Source organism: Trichechus manatus, unplaced genomic scaffold, assembly GCF_000243295.1.
Source record: "Trichechus manatus latirostris isolate Lorelei unplaced genomic scaffold, TriManLat1.0 scaffold00029, whole genome shotgun sequence".
In the NCBI taxonomy this organism is placed as follows: Eukaryota; Metazoa; Chordata; class Mammalia; order Sirenia; family Trichechidae; genus Trichechus; species Trichechus manatus.
In genome coordinates, this window is record NW_004443965.1 from 784,238 (window position 1) to 800,269 (window position 16,032).

The window sequence follows — 16,032 nt, forward strand, 5'->3', positions numbered from 1 at the left end:
TTTACAATGTTGAGTATTTGCCTAATTTTCTACAATGGTATCTAACATGTACTATGCCAAGCACTTTAAATGAACAACCATGTGATAATAAAAACAGTTAACAATCACTGCTATTTATTGAGAGAAGTATGTATTAAGCTTTGAGCTAAGCATACTTTGCATATATTGAATCTTCATAACAGCTCTTCTGCAGCTAAGCAGAATAAGGTGAATACTTCTAAATCAGTATTTGTCAGTGGGGCTAGATGCTATTGGTATCTAGGCAGGATAATTCTCTGTTCCTTCACACATAACATTTCCAGCCCCTCAAAGTTCTAATAGGGAAACTAGCTACGTGGGGAGCCTTTTCCACTGGGTAGGGGGCGTATCTGGCAAAGAACAGTGGAACTCATGGTTAGGCCTTTGGGGCTCTGTGAAGGTCAAAGATGTTAAGGCAGCACTTGAAATTTTAAGCCTTACAATACAATAACCACAAAAATTATTGTGGTCATTCTACGCCTGATGCAATAATATTAAAAATCAGGTTCAAGACAAAGAGACCTGTTATCACAAGTACTTGTCATTTTCTGTTGCTGCTGAGTTGATTTGGACTCAGGGAGACTCCATGCGTGCAGACAACTGCTCCACAGGGTTTTCAAGGCTGTGACCTTTTGGAAGCAGATCACCAGGCCTATCTTCTGATGCTCCTCTAGGTGGGTTTGAACTGCCAACCTTTCAGCTAGTAGATGAGTGCTTAACCATTTGCACCACACAGGGAGCCTTAACATTTTCTAGTTGATGCATAAAATACTAGAAATATCCTAAAGAACACAACATAAAAACTCTTCATTTGTAGGTGACATCACTATACCTAGAAGACCCAAGAGAAACCACTGAAAAACTATAAAAACTAATAGAAGAATTCAGTAAGGTAACTGTCTTAGTTATCCAGTGCTGCTATAACAGAAATATCACAAGTGGATGGCTTTAGCAAAGAGAAATTTATTTTTTCACAGTCTAGGACGCTAGAAGTCTGAATTCAGGGTGCCAGCTCCAAGGGAAGGAGCTTTAATCTCTGGCGGAAGGTCCTTGTCATCAATCTTCCCCTGGTCTAGGAGCTTCTCAGTGCAGGGACCGTGGGTCCAAAGACACGCTCCCCTTCTGGTTCTTCATTCTTGGTGGTATGAGGTCCCTATCTTCTCTGCTTGATTCTCTCTTTTATATCTCAAAAGAGATTGACTCAAGATACAACCTGATCCTGTAGATTGAGTCCTGCCTCATTAACATAACTGCCTCTAATCCTGCCTCATTAACATCATGAGGTTAAGGATTTACAATATGTAGGATAATCACATCAGATCACAAAATGGTGGCCAATCACACAATACTGGGAATCATGGCCTAGCAAAGCTGACACACATTTTTGGGGGACACAATTCAATCCATAACAGTAACTGAATGGTTACACAACTAATATACAAAAATTAACCACTCTTTTATATATCAGCAATAACCACAGAAGAAATAGGATAAATGAAAATCCCAAACACAATATCAAAGAAAATTATAAAATACTCAGGAACAAACTTAATAAAAGGTACTAGTAAGAGCATGCTATCCTAGACCAGAAGACTCCCTAGGGGCTGATGGACTGTCCAGTCACTAATTTAGAGAGTAGGGCTGGAATCTACCATGAGAGAATAACCCTACATCTCTGAACCAGCCCATGAGCCACCCTGTCTAACCTTAGCCAGAAGATGACCCAAGAGGAAGTCACATTTTCTCTCCCCAGTGACATTCTGAACTTGATCAAAACTCGCATCTTCCTGAATCATGAGAATCAGGCCAGAACTACTGAAATCTCTGAGTGCTTTTAGGAAACAGAACCAATCAGCAGAGAATCGGGATTTATCACTCTTTCGGGAATCAGATAAAATGTCAAGCAGAGAAAACTTAGTTATTCTCTAAGAAAGGGATTTCAAGGAACTCTTAAGAAGCTTTTGGCAGAGAACCTTACTAATTCTATGTATGGAAATAAGAGTACATAGGAGTTTTGCATTATTATTACTGAAGAGAAACAAAAATGTTTTGGAATGTATCTACATTATTAAGATATTCCCAATTAACACAGTCCTCAATATTTCAGAATTTGTGATTGTTTGACTATGGTTTGGCTTCAGGATTATCTTTTCACTCTCTGGACAAAAGCAGTTTCCTAAGAAAATCAGTAGTATAAACAAATGGCTTGAAGCACCACAGAAGCATCTGTTTACATTCAGATAATTAATATGCTAAGCATTCTTATCTATTAAATTAAAACAGGTCACCTAAGGACCTTTCTAGATAACACTTCATTAGTCTAATTATACTGAGTATATATAGCTGAACTAATAAAACAGACATCTGTTTTAAAACATTCTTCAATTCAGGCCTTTTACTAAATCAAACTAGCTTTCACACATTAGTTTCAATTACTGAGGTTTTACATAGCAAAAAACAAACAACAAAAATCACCAAAACCTCCATTTAAATAAAGAAACAAAAATTTCTGTTCTTACCTTTGAAATTTTCCATTCCCAACCATCACCTATCTGCTGTGAATGTTTAATGAATTCTGCACAATAATGCTGGAATGTTTTTTCACCAAAGAACTCATCTTCTTCCATGTTAAGTGATAACTGCAATGTAAAAACTAAGTATTAACATTAACTGTGGAATGAATACTGAAAGGAATTCTGATTTGTTTATTTCCTTAAACAAACCGAAATTTGGAATATAGAAGGGAAAATAACCTCCGGGCCATTCCAAAAATTGTTTTGTTTCCATCTTTCTCACCCCATCCATTTTTCTATCAGGAACAAAATGTGATCGGTATGAATACCAGAAATCCCAAGATTTGTAACAAGTGCACATCTATGATTTTTATAATGACAAGAGTGATGTCAAATACAGAATAAATCCTTACTGTTACATTATTTTTTTAGTTATAAAAATCACGTTTGAAAACTTCAGACAGATTTCATTAAACTAGAACCTCTTGTATATTACCTATATTTTAAAATATACAAGTTATTTGGGTAAGAAAAAAATTAAGAATCTGTCTTAGAACAGAATTTTTAGATTGCTTGAACTAAAAATCAAATAATAGCTATCATTTGTAGAGCACATCCAGTTTCAATAACTTGCCCAAAGACTTTACACTGAAATATATTGCCTCTGTTCAATGTTCAAAGGGACACATTTATTAACTCTTTGGTACAGCTCCTAGTTCTGCTTTGACTGTATTCAGTTCTCTGTTAAATACTTGGAGGGATATGAGTCTTTGGCGTGTTGACTGCAGTGCATATCAATAATTGATACATCATTGAATACCCTGAAATCAGTAGAGTGCTATAATTTTTTTTTCCTAACATATCAGTTGCTATTCTTTCTCTTCTTGAAATATTACAATTAATTTAATTTAAAAAAGGAAGGATATTTAGAAACCCAAACAACTGCACATTTCTTGATATTTTACTCGTAATAAAAGTGACACTCTGATATTTAAGAATGCAATGGTGTGAGTTTGCTTGCTTGCATGCTTGTTTGTTGTTTTTAACAGATTTCCTTTGACCCTCTGGATAGTTTTAAAACTATATTAGATAGACTAATTAGATTGTCTAGCCTGGTGTTCTCATGGGTACTAAAATGCACTTTTTATCAAAGAGAGGTTATAAATATGATGACACACACAAAATCTGACATTCCCCTCCCCCCATTAGCGATGGGATTCAATAGATCATGTGCCCTCTTCCTCAAAGCCTCCTCAGACATGCTTCTGACACCCTCCTGCCCTAAAAATACAGCCAACATATTATCCTCATTTATTGACCTATTTTTATTGTGGTTTTTTAATGTTGCATTACAGGGACTGTTTGCTAATTCTTTTTCAAATGTCCCTAAGTGGAGCCCTGGTGGCACAGTGGTTAAGAACTCAGCTGCTAACCAAAAGGTCAGCAGTTAGAATCCACCAATCGTTCCCTGGAAACCCAATGGGGCAGTTCTAGACGACAACAGGTTTGTGTGTTTGTTTGTTTGAAGTATGGTACACCAGGAAGAAGACTCAGTTGGTGCTTCCTGGGAACTTAAAAATGAAGGCTCTTGTGCTTGAGTTGCCCTTCACTTTAATCCTGTATCCTCTTCCAAGTAGTTTATAAGTATCAACGAGAAGTCAATCTCAGTCATTAACCATTGTCATAGGGCAAAATGTGTACTAACTCTTTAATGAGAAACTATTCTGTAAACCTTCATCTAAAGCACAAAAAAGAAAAAAGAATTATCTATGTGAGATCAAATTGACAACAGCAACTCAAAAGGTTTGATGGGAAGCCTAGGGGGCAGTGAGTCGAAGGTAATGGTGATAGAATAATTTGGAAAAGGATAGTGAGAATAGCAGCACAACTGGGAGAACGTAATCAATGTCACTGAATTGTACATGTAAAAATTTTTGAAGTGGTACATCTTTGGCTATGTATATTTTCACCAAAAAAAAAAGGTCCTCCAAGGTCGAGAAGGGAGAGTGTTGATACGTCCTGGGGTTGTTAACCAATGTCATAAAAGAATATCTGTACTGACTGTTTAATGAGAAATTATTTGTTCTGTAAACCTTCATCTAAAGTACAATAAAAAAAAAATTAAAAAAAAGAAGTCAATCTCAGACTCCAGTTTTATTAGCCTCTGCCACGTGGGGTCACCATGAGTCAGAAATCGACTCGACTGCAAGTGGTTCGGTTTTTGTTTTGGCCTCTTTTTTCCTAGGGGAGTCTTTTCTGCCAAGCCTTATCCTTACCCTAATCTGCAGTCTCTTTTCAAAAAAAAATTGAAAACTAAGCCCAAGCCATGGGATGCCTCACAGTGCTGTGTCCACTAAAATAAGTGGGGGTAAATGATCCCAAGGCAAATGATCCTTTAAGATACTTGCTTTTAGCACTGTTATTTTGCTTTTGTTCTTTTGGATTATCTCAACTTTGATCTCCTGGAACCACCTACTAAGGTGGTTCACAAAGTAAATGTACATTTTTAATTTTCTTCTCAATTCAGCTGTAAATGGAAATCTGGGCTTTGTTCAACAGTTTTCACAAAAGACAGCTTCATTCAAACATTACATCAATGAATAAGTAGCATAATGAACATTGGAGTTTCCTACATAGGAAGATATTAAACCCCCTCTTTAAAATTTATGGAAAGGATAAATGGATAGATATGTAATAAATAAGGTACTGCTTATCATTCTTGAATATTACCTGTAGCATAATAAAGTATATTTGCAGCCACTGAGTGGCGTGGTTTTTACATACCATCTTCATAGCAGGCAGCTGCCAGTCCTCTCAAGGGGCGTATTCCAACAGCCTCCTCCGTCATGTTAAATTGCCCGAGAGGTATGTTAAATGGCATTAAGCACCGATTTACTTCTAGCAGAGAGTTTGGCACATAATGGGCACATAATAGATATTTGCTTGAGAATGAATGGATGGATTAATTAATTAATATTTTTTAATTCATTGACTATATAGTTTTTCCATTCCATATTATTTCTTTTTTTTAATAACATTTTATTGTGTTTTAGGTGAAAGTTTACATAGCAAATTAAGTTTGTCTTTAACAATTTTTATACAAATTGTTCCATGTCATTGTTTATAATTTTTACAATGTATCAATCAGCATTCTTATTATTTCCATTCTGTTTGTTCTATTTCCATTGATCTAGCTTCCTTTCTACTCCTTGCCTTCTCATCTTTGCTTCTGGGTAACTGTTGACCATTTGGTCTCATATAGTTAATTGTTTAAGGTAGCACATTACTCACCACTGATACTGTTCATTTTATAAGCCAATCTATTACTTGGCTGAAAGTGACCTGCAGAAATAGCTTCAATTCCAAGTTCAAGGGGTATCTTGTTGCATTACATTTTAATAGGACCTGTGTTTAGCAAAAAAGGAGCCCTGGTGGTGCAGTGGTTAAGCGCCCGGCTATTAACCAAAAGTTCGACAGTTCAAACCTACCAGCCACTCCACAGGAGAAAGATGTGGCAGTCTGCTTCCAAAAAGAGCACAACCTTGGTAACCCTATTGGGCAGTTCTACTCTGTCCTGTAGGGTCGCTATGAGTCAGAATCAACTCGACAGCACACAACAACATTTAGCAAAAAGTGTAGTGTTTCCACAAGTTTAGTTTCAAGAGCTGGATTTTATTCCACTTTTAATGCTTCTAAAAAAGCTCCTCAGAACTTCCTTCTCTACCTCCAGCCTTAGCTCTTGTATAGATAGTGCGACAGTGATTAGTGGAGCTAAGTTGTTCTTCACACTTTATTAGAGTTCAACTCACTAAACAAATGATTCTAAAGCCTGAAATTGTTTTTATTCAAGGTGTAAGGTTATGATCACCTAATTATCTACTTTTTGAAGTCTACAAATGTGACATGTCAAAGGATACCCATATATTTGGTATATGAACCTGTCCAAAATATGAAACACTGTTTATAGAAAGAGAATTTTTAGAGCTGGAAGGAAACTTGTAGATCAAGCAGTTTAAGCCTCTCAATGAAAAAAGTCAGACCAAGTAAATTCCCATATTCTCCTCATTAGTGATAAGCACCATCAGAACTGGCACTTGTTGACTGATTACTATGTCAAGCACTATGCTGGACTGGTCACATTCCCACTTAATCCTCACACAACCCAAAGGTGTGGCTACCCCTCTCCTCAGATGAAAAAGAGTAAATAATCTGTATTGTTTTGTTGTTAGGTGTTGTCGAGTAGATTTTCGACTCATAACCACCCCATGTAACAACTGAGAAAAGGGGGTTGGTAGAGAGGGCAAAGTTGAAAAAAGAAAGTGGCTGATGAAGCAATTTCCTAAAGGTATTGGGAGAGGATGTGGTCAACAGCACAGGAGGATGAGTTTTAACAATTCAGTAGACACCTCGCCCCTTGCAACTGGCGGAAAGGCATTTGAGAATGAATATAAAATTCAGAGAAGTTCTTCAAAGGGGACTCAAAGTTAAGGAAAAGGAAGTTTGATGGTCACAAGATTTTTTGAGGCAGACACAGACAAGATGTGCTGCAGAGAATGAGAGCATAGGGGTGAAAAGAGAATGTTTGAGAAAACTAGTGTAGACTTGGAATTGCTGGTGATAGAAATAAGAGGGCAGCATTTAAGGATGAATAGACAGAAGTAAAGGCCCAACAGAGACTGAACACCTAGAAATTCTAGTGCAGTACAACACTCTGCAAAGTGGTGTGATTGTCTTTGGCAGTTCTCAGCTCCCCATGTGTAGGAACCAGCAGAGAGGGCTGCATAAGCATGCATACAAGGTAGAGGTTTTGCTGGATTGATTCAGTGGAAAGATAAGACTGTAAGAAGGAACAGAATATGTTAATCAGAAAAGTTCAGAGTTGCAAATTAGGTAGGAAAGGAAAAGATGCCAAGAGAGGGCTGGGAAATTACAGAGGCAGCAAGGAATACGAGATATCAAAAAGGGCTAAGAACAGCAGTAGTGAAGAGAGAAAAATGAAATAATTGGAAGAATATGAGATTTCAGAACTTGACAAGGTCTCAGCTGTGGCCATGGGAATGGGTATATAAAGTAGCTTGGAGATGAGGGTCACTAAAGTTCTGGAAGTTTTTTAAAAAGTGAGGCTATGATGTTTGGTGTTTTCCACATGGACAGGGAAGTCACTTAGGATTATCCTGAGATTTGCTGGGGTGAAGAGATCTTCAAAGAATACAGAAAATCAACAGGGAGATTCGTAAGTGACAGGGGGCAAACGGTGCTCAACAGAATAGCACAGAGATGGTAACTGATACATGATACTAGTGGCTGAGTCCATACAGAACAATCACTAACCAACCAGTATAGGTGTTTCTGATGAACCAGAACCCAGCCTTGGATTCCTTCTCAAGATGGTGTGAAAGGCAGCCACTACCAGTGGACAGGAATAGTATGTGAGAAAAAACCTGGATCTGGCAGAGCTGAATTACAGGCGCCTCAAAGAAGGGTTTATGTGAAGCTGGAGAAGCAGCAGGCTAAAAGTGGTCCTGGGGAGGAAGGGGCTGCCAGCAATCTCCACACCCTGAGCTTTGTGGGGTGGAGGAAAAAGTGACTACCACTCAAAGGGCTTCAATATTTTTTTAAGAGCCAAGTTTCCTTTAAACTAGTTGGCAGAAGCACTGTTCTGTGACTATGTTAACATTGTATGAGATTTAGGGTGGGAAATGATCCACTACATCCACTCATCACCTCCAACTCAGAGATTCACAAGGCACATTAAAGCTCTGAACAGGGCTTCCCAACTCTTTGGACCATAGAACACTTTTTCCCAGGAACACTTTTTCACAACTTACTCTACAGAATGTAGTACAGGAAGTGCTGGGTTAAAGGCTTACATGAGTTTGTTTACCATGGATATGTGCTCCTGAGATCACAATGGAAAATCTAAGAGGGTGGGGGAACAGTGGGAGAACAAGTTTGAGAAGAGAAAGCACCAAGTACAGAAAGGTTAGTATAGAAGAGAAGATAAACTGCAGGGGCTTCCCCTGGGGCAGTCTATTAAATGTTTCAGAAATGTAAGTGAGATCTCCAAGTTACAAATAGAATTCTGATTAAAAAAAAAAAAAAGTCCTTCAGTGTAGATACAAGTTGAGACAATGACATCTAAGAAGACACAAAAGGAAGAACAGGAGATAACTAAACAAAAGAAGGGAGACGAAGGAAAGAGAATGTGCCAAAGTCTAAATATAAAAGGTCTAATAATTGAGGAGGAGCCCTGGTGGAGCAGTGGTTAAGCGCTCAGCTGCTAACCAAAAAGTGGGCAGTTCAAATCCACCAGCCACTCCAGCTCCGAGGGACAAAGATGTGGCAGTCTGCTTTCCGTAAAAATTACAGCCTTGGAAATCCTATGGGACAGTTCTATTCTATCCTATAGGGTTGCTATGAGTTGGAATCAACTGGACGGCACATAACAATAACAACGTAAGATTGGAGACAGAGTATTGGGAGAACTAGTGCTGACGAAGAAAGGAAGGACTTAGAACCTGAGGGCTCAGAAGGGTTTTGATCATGGGGGTGAACTATCGGATCTGCATTTTGGCTTCCAGTGGAGACTGCAGGTCTTGCCCAGCAGGATGACCAGTTGAAAGACTCTTACAGTAATCCAAAAGAGGTATAATGATGCTAAACAGAGCTAAAGAGTGGCAGTAGGGCAGAAGAGGAAGGCTTCAAAAGACATTTTGATAGTATATGCATTACTATTGATGGTCTTACTATGTGAGGGGTAGGAGAGAAAGAAGATACCAGAAAGACTCACAGCTTTGGGCCTTAAGTGATGGTGTATTGACCAGACAGAGATCCTGGGAGGAAGAGTAGATTTGGGAAAATAAATGGGTTTAGTTGAGCTACACTGAGTTTGACATGGCTGTAGAGCACACAGATGAAAGGGTCTAGTAGGCATTTTGACGTGGGTCTGGAATTCAGAAGGAAAGAGAGATCTGGTCTGCAGATATTGACTCTAAATCACCATTATATAGACACTAACAGAACACATTGGATCACTCAGGGAGAGGATGCAGAACTAGAATAGAAAGACTGAAAAGGAGCAATCAGAGAAATAGTCTTTCTAACTTTGATGATGCTGACATATATTGAGAAATACAAAATTAAAGAAAAATTAAACTTGATTTAGAAAGCATACTAATATATTTTGGATTATTTTAAATTCCAAACAAACCCTTACTTAATAACAAAACTGAACTAAGTAAAAACACTCCATTCCCTAAGCTTTCCAGTTACTTGAGGTTTACTAAACTATTCAAAATGTTAGTTGAAACATAAAATTTCACTCAATAGCCATAGTTTATCCAATTAACAGCACTGTGCTACTAGCAAGATGACTGAACATCAAAACACTAATTAATATTTGGTTGAATTTTTTTTAAATTATTAAGGACTGGGATTCACTGAAGGATGTCACATACTATAATACAAACACTTAAGGCTTGATTACAAAATTAGGAACTATGCTATATTAAAAAGATATCCATCTCAACTCAAATCATCATAAAGTACCATAATGAAAAATCACTTAATAATTACTGTTTCTTTATTCAAGCAAGAATGTTCTCAACTCATTAAAAATGAAAATATAATACAAGCAACATTTTTATATGTACTTTTCAAGTTGTAATAGCCTTTGGTCCTCTACCAAATTTATAGACTAGTAGAGGCAGAAGTTCTGTCATGGGTTTAATCCTGTCCCCCAAAAAATATGTGTCAACTTGGTTAGGCCATGCTTCCCAGTATTGTGTGGTTGTCCTCCATTTTGTGATTGTAATTTTATGCTAAAGAGGATTAGGGTGGGATTGTAACAACACCCTTACTAAGTTCACATCCCTGATCCAATGTAAACAGAGTTTCCCTGGGGTGTGGCCTGTACCACCTTTTATCTTACAAGAGCTAAAAAGAAAGGGAAGCAAGCAGAGAATGGGGGACCTCATACCCCCAAGAAAGCAGCGCCAAGAGTAAAGCGTGTCCTTTGGACCCGGGGTCCAGGGGAAGACTGATGAGAAGGCCAACAGAGAAAAAAGCCTTCTGCTGGAGCTGACACCCTGAATTTGGATTTTTAGCCTACTTTACTGTGAAGAAATAAATTTATCTTCGTTAAACCCATCCACTTATGGTATTTCTGTTACAGTAGCATTAGATGACTAAGACAACTTGCTAGTATGAGATGGCTGAAAATAAGGTCAAAAATGGAAATAACGACAACTGCAGCATATTAACCAAGAGTGGCAAAAATAGTTCTTATTTCACAAATGAAAAACCTTAGACATGTAAACTGCCTATGTTTTCAGACTTAAGCTATCATACTAAATCCTGATTAAAGATGAAAACAGAAGGCAGGTAAACTCTCAGTAGAAAAGGCTAATTTCAATTCTCATCTCATCTTAAACAGAACCTCTCATTGTTGATTATAAGTAAAAGTTAGAAATGAGTCAGAGTTCCTCATGTCATAAAGTATAAGTTGTTAATATATCTGTTTTGCTTGAGTCTCACTCTTGCTGAACAGCTGTTTTTTTTTTTTTTTTTTTTACTAAGCTCAAACAATCAAAACCCTTTTTTAACTGCTTCAGCAGAGGCTAAAGATTGAAAAGCTACAATAATTTTTTCCCCACTAAGTTAAAGCAGTCTTTCCAAACTACAGGTTAGCACTCACACTAGATATGTAAAGAAGCTTATTCGGCTGCTATTCAAATATATCTTTTCAGAAAAGTGGCCCCAGTGAATTTTAAAACTGTATAAAATCATTGTTTAAATGATCCTTCCTTTTAATTAAAAACAAGTTTTTTCACTACCACTCTACATTTTTTTATGTGATTTTTAATCTAATGTGTGTGGAACTGATTCTTTATAATTTTTTTGGTCATACACATTTCCTTTTTATGAGTCTATAAATCAATATAAATCAGTGTGTATCAGAATCATGAGACTAAAACACTATAATAAATATGACTAAATTTCCCCAGAATTTAAGATCATATATGTCTTAGGCATCTAGTGCTGCTCTAACAGAAATACCACAAGTGGATGGCTTAACAAGAAGTTTATTCTCTCACAGGCCTGTAGATTACAAGTCCAAATTCAGGATGTCAGCTCCAGAAGAAGGCTTTCTCTCTCTGTCGGCTGTGGAGGAAGGTCCCTGTGATGCATCAGTCTTCTTTTGGCCTGGAAGCATCTCAGTGCAGGAACCTCAGGTCCAAAGGATGCGCTCTGCTCCTGCCACTGCCTTCTTGGTGGTATGAGGTTCCCATGTGTCTCCGCTCACTTCTCTCTTTTACATCTCAAAAGAAATTGGATTAAGACACTATCTAATCTTGTAAACCTCATCAGCATAACCCCATCACAGTGATAGAATTTACAACACATAAGGAGATCACATATAACATCATAGTGATAGAGTTTACAACACATAAGGAAATCACATCAGATTACACAATCATACAATACTGGGAATCAAGACCTAGCCAAGTTGCTACACACATTTTCTGGGGGACACAATTCAATCCATGACAATATACAAAAATATGATTATCACAGAACATACTATGTATACATTTAAACATGACAGATCATTTTTGACTAATTAAAGTGGACATCTTCCTATAGTCCCTCTCCAAAATGCTGCCATGTTATTGTAACTTTATATTTAGACTCTTTCCTAAAAATATGTAATTGTTCCTGTTGTTATTGTTAGGTACTGTCGAGTCAGTTCCAACTCATGGCAACCCTAAGTACAACAGAAGGAAACACCGCCTGGTCCTGCGTCATCCTCACAATCATTGCTATGTCTGAGCCCATTATTACAGCCACTGTGTCAACCCATCTCTTTGAGGATCTTCCTCTTTTTGGCTGACCCTCTACTTTACCAAGCATGATGTCCTTCTCCAGGGACTGGTCCATCCTAATAACACGTCCAAAGTACACGAGACAAAGTCTCACCATCCTCGCTTCTAAGGCGCATTCTGGGTGTACTCTTACCAAGAAAAATTTGTTGGTTCTTCTGGCAGTCCATGGTGTATTCAATATTCTTTGCCAACATCATAATTCAAAGGCATCAATTCTCCTTTGGTCTTCCTTATTCATTGTCCAGCTTTCACATACATCTGAGGCAACTGAAAACACCATGGCTAGGCAGTGGTGTTCGGGAGGCGTTTTCCACATCAGGAGAGACCCAGTGGCAGAGAGTCTACTAGGGCATCCAGAACCAGTGAAAAGCAGTGTTCAGTCAGCGAAAAATAAGTACTTGCATCTGACCTACCATGCAGATCAAAAAACACCCCTGTCATGGATTGAACTGTGTCCCCAAAAAATATCCATCAACTTGGCCAGGTCATGATTCCCAGTATTGTATAATTCTGTACCATTTTGTAATCTGATATGATTTCCTTATGTGTTGTAAACTCTATCACTATGATGAGGTTATAACGATGAGGTCTACCAAACTGGATAGTGTCTTAAGCCAATCTCTTTTGAGATATAAAAGAAAGAAGCAAGCAGAGTCACATGAGGACCTCACACTATGAAGAAAGCAGTGCTGGAAGCAAAGCAGGTCGTTTGGAACTGAGGTTCCTGCGCTGAGATGCTCCCAGACCAAGGGAAGGCTGATGCATCACAAGAACCTTTCCAGAGCTGAAAGAGAGAGAAAGCCTTCCCCTAGGGCTGATGCCTTGAATTTGGACTTGCAGCCTACTAGACTGTAAGACAATAAATTATCTCTTTGTTAAAAGCCATCCACTTGTGGTATTTCTGTTAAAGCAGCACTAGATGACTAAGACAACCCCCTTTGGGGGTTGTCTCATTTACCTGCCCCTCCCCGCTCTGCACTGGGTCCCAGGCCAGCTTCAGTGATTGCTGAGTCCCCTGGGCCAGAAGTAGAACCTGTCACGTGCCCTGAGCCATTCTCCTGGCCTTGGAGAGGGAACAAATTAACAAACAGGAAAAAATAATCTGGCGGCTCTCCTAAGCCAGGAACTCAGGGTAGGCACAGCTCCTCTGCCTAGGCATAGGCATAAGGGGTCCACAGACGCTGAATGCCGTTCACCCCTGCATAAACCTGTGTGGGCTCATTTCAACAACGTAGGCCCTCATTACCACAGTACAACAGGGTATATACCTCAAGCATAACTTCAACTGTATCAGCTATATGGTAGAGTGGCAGGTTCGTGACATTTGACACCACTCTGTCATTAAGCAGGCTCCTCACCTACCCACATCAGGGGCCTGAGGACTGGTGGCTCTACCCACGCCACCTAGCCACAGGATTCCAAGAATAAGTGCTGCCTCCCAGTCCTTACAGTCAACGGCATTGGGTGCTCATAGTCCAGCTGCAAAACCCACCCACCTACGTACTCTAGGGAACAGGGACATGCTTTCCTCCCAGTTACTCAGGAGCAGCCATCAATCCCCTGCCTTGCTCAGGATGTGACTCCACTACTGCAGCCAGACACCTGTGCCTACACTAACCACCCATGCCTGTCTAGGACTGTAGGTGAGAGCCTACACCACAGACTTGGTGAGCGACTACCTGGACACCTGAGCTGAATTCATACAAGAAAAGTAAACAGACTCCTGGGCTCACAAACCTAATGACAGATCTAACCACCTGGTGACAGAACATGAGCGATTCAAAGGCACCAATAATCAAACTAGTTCACACGAGCAGCCTATTTGGGCATATCAAAACAAAATAAAACAAGAAGCTAGGACACAGTAGGCAAACATAAAATGAGTAAATATAATAACTTATTGACAGCTTGGAGACAACAGTCAATATCAAATCACATAAAGAGGCAGACATTGATGGCTTCAGTAAGCTCCCAAAACAAAGAATCAAGAAATCTTCTAGAGGAAGAGAACTTCTTGGAATTACCAGAGGAAGAATACAAAAGATTAACATACAGTACTCTTCAAGAGATAAGGAGATCAGGCAAAACGCAGAACAAGCCAGGGAACACACAGACAAAGCAACAGAGGAACTTAACAATGTTACTCAAGAGCATAATGACAAATTTAATATGCTGCAAGAAGTCATACAGAGACAGCAATCAGAAATCCAGAAGATTAACATTAAATTTCAGAATTAGACAACTCAATATAAAGTCACAGGAGCAGCAATGAGGCAATGGAAGTCAGAATTAGTGAGACTGAAGATAAAGCACTTGACACCAACTTATTTGAGGAAAAATCAGATAAAAGAATTTTAAAAAATGAAGAAACCCTAAGAATTATGTGGAACTGTATGAAGAGGAATACCGTACGAGTGATTGGAGTACCAGAACGGGGGGGATAACAGAAAATACAGAAAGAACTGTTGAAGATTTGTTGGCAGAAAACTTCCCTTATATCATGAAAGATGAGAAGATATCTATCCAAGATGTTCATCGAACTCCACACAAGGTAGATCCCAAAGAAAGTCACCAAGAAGCATTCTAATCAAACTTGCCAAAACTAAAGATAAAGAGAGAATTTTAAGAGTAGCTAGGGAAAAATGAAAATTCATCTACAAAGGAGAGTCAATAAGACTAAGTTCAGACTACGCAGTAGAAACTATGCAGGCAAGAAGGCAATGGGATGACATATATAAAGCCTTGAAGGAAAAAAATTGCTAGCCAAGAATTATATATCCAGCAAAATCGTCTCTCAAATACGATGGCAAAATTAGGGCATTTCCAGATAAACAGAACTTTAGGGAATTTACAAAAACCAAACCAGAATTAACAAGACATACTAAAAGGAGTCCTCTGGTTAGAAAATCAATTACATTAGATAACAACCCAAGACTAGAATACAGGACAGAGCAACCAGATATCAAACCAGATAGGGGAAGTTGTAGGGATATATGCCATTTAAACATGGCTGCACTACTGACAACTGCAGCCCCCACAGGCCTCTATGCTGCACAGCATGTTGAGACTTGTCCCCAACATGTTGAGACTTGTCACGACTTGTTTTCCCAAACCTATTGTCCCTTTACTGATTGGCTTGTTTACCTGAATTCCTTCTCCCTTGCCCGCACCCAAAGCCCATTGTTCTGTTATTTGCTTTACCGCTTGCTGTATGGACTATAAATAAACTCCTGGGACTGAAGCCGGGGTCGACCCCTCAGAGTGACCCTCCTGGCCCCACTTCTCTGTAAGAGTGGTGTTTGGTTACTGACTCCACCGTCCCGACAACCGTCGCCGTTGCGACAGATGGTGCCCCGTGTGAGGGTGCTGTAGACATCCTCACACTCAATCCCTAAAAGTGGTAAGTACAGGACGCGTCCATTTCAGGCTGCTCTTACAGCCCCAGGAGCGGCGGTGTTTTTCTGCAGGCGGAACTTTCCCAGACGTTCTCATCTCGGGCTGCTATAGCCCCGGAAGTGGTGGGGCTTTCTCGTACGCTCCCTCAAGGGATTTCAGGCTTCGGGCCAGGAGCTTTCCTATCATTCTTTTCTTCATTTTCCTATTCCTCCTCGCTATGG

The 16,032-nt window shown here is 39.2% G+C and overlaps 1 protein-coding gene across 1 annotated transcript in view; it reads right to left on the bottom strand.

Moving 5' to 3' along the window:
* Positions 1–12,599, bottom strand: part of ATG10 (autophagy related 10) — a 308,654-nt gene extending 296,055 nt beyond the window's left edge. Inside the window, exons 1-2 of the mRNA XM_004374453.2 lie at positions 12,549–12,599; positions 2,538–2,657 (exon numbers count right to left, since the gene is read on the bottom strand). Of these exons, the coding sequence (XP_004374510.1) occupies positions 2,538–2,645 (108 nt within the window). The 5' untranslated portion in view covers positions 2,646–2,657; positions 12,549–12,599. The remainder of the gene's footprint in view (positions 1–2,537; positions 2,658–12,548) is intronic.
* Between the last annotated feature and the right edge of the window lie 3,433 nt (positions 12,600–16,032).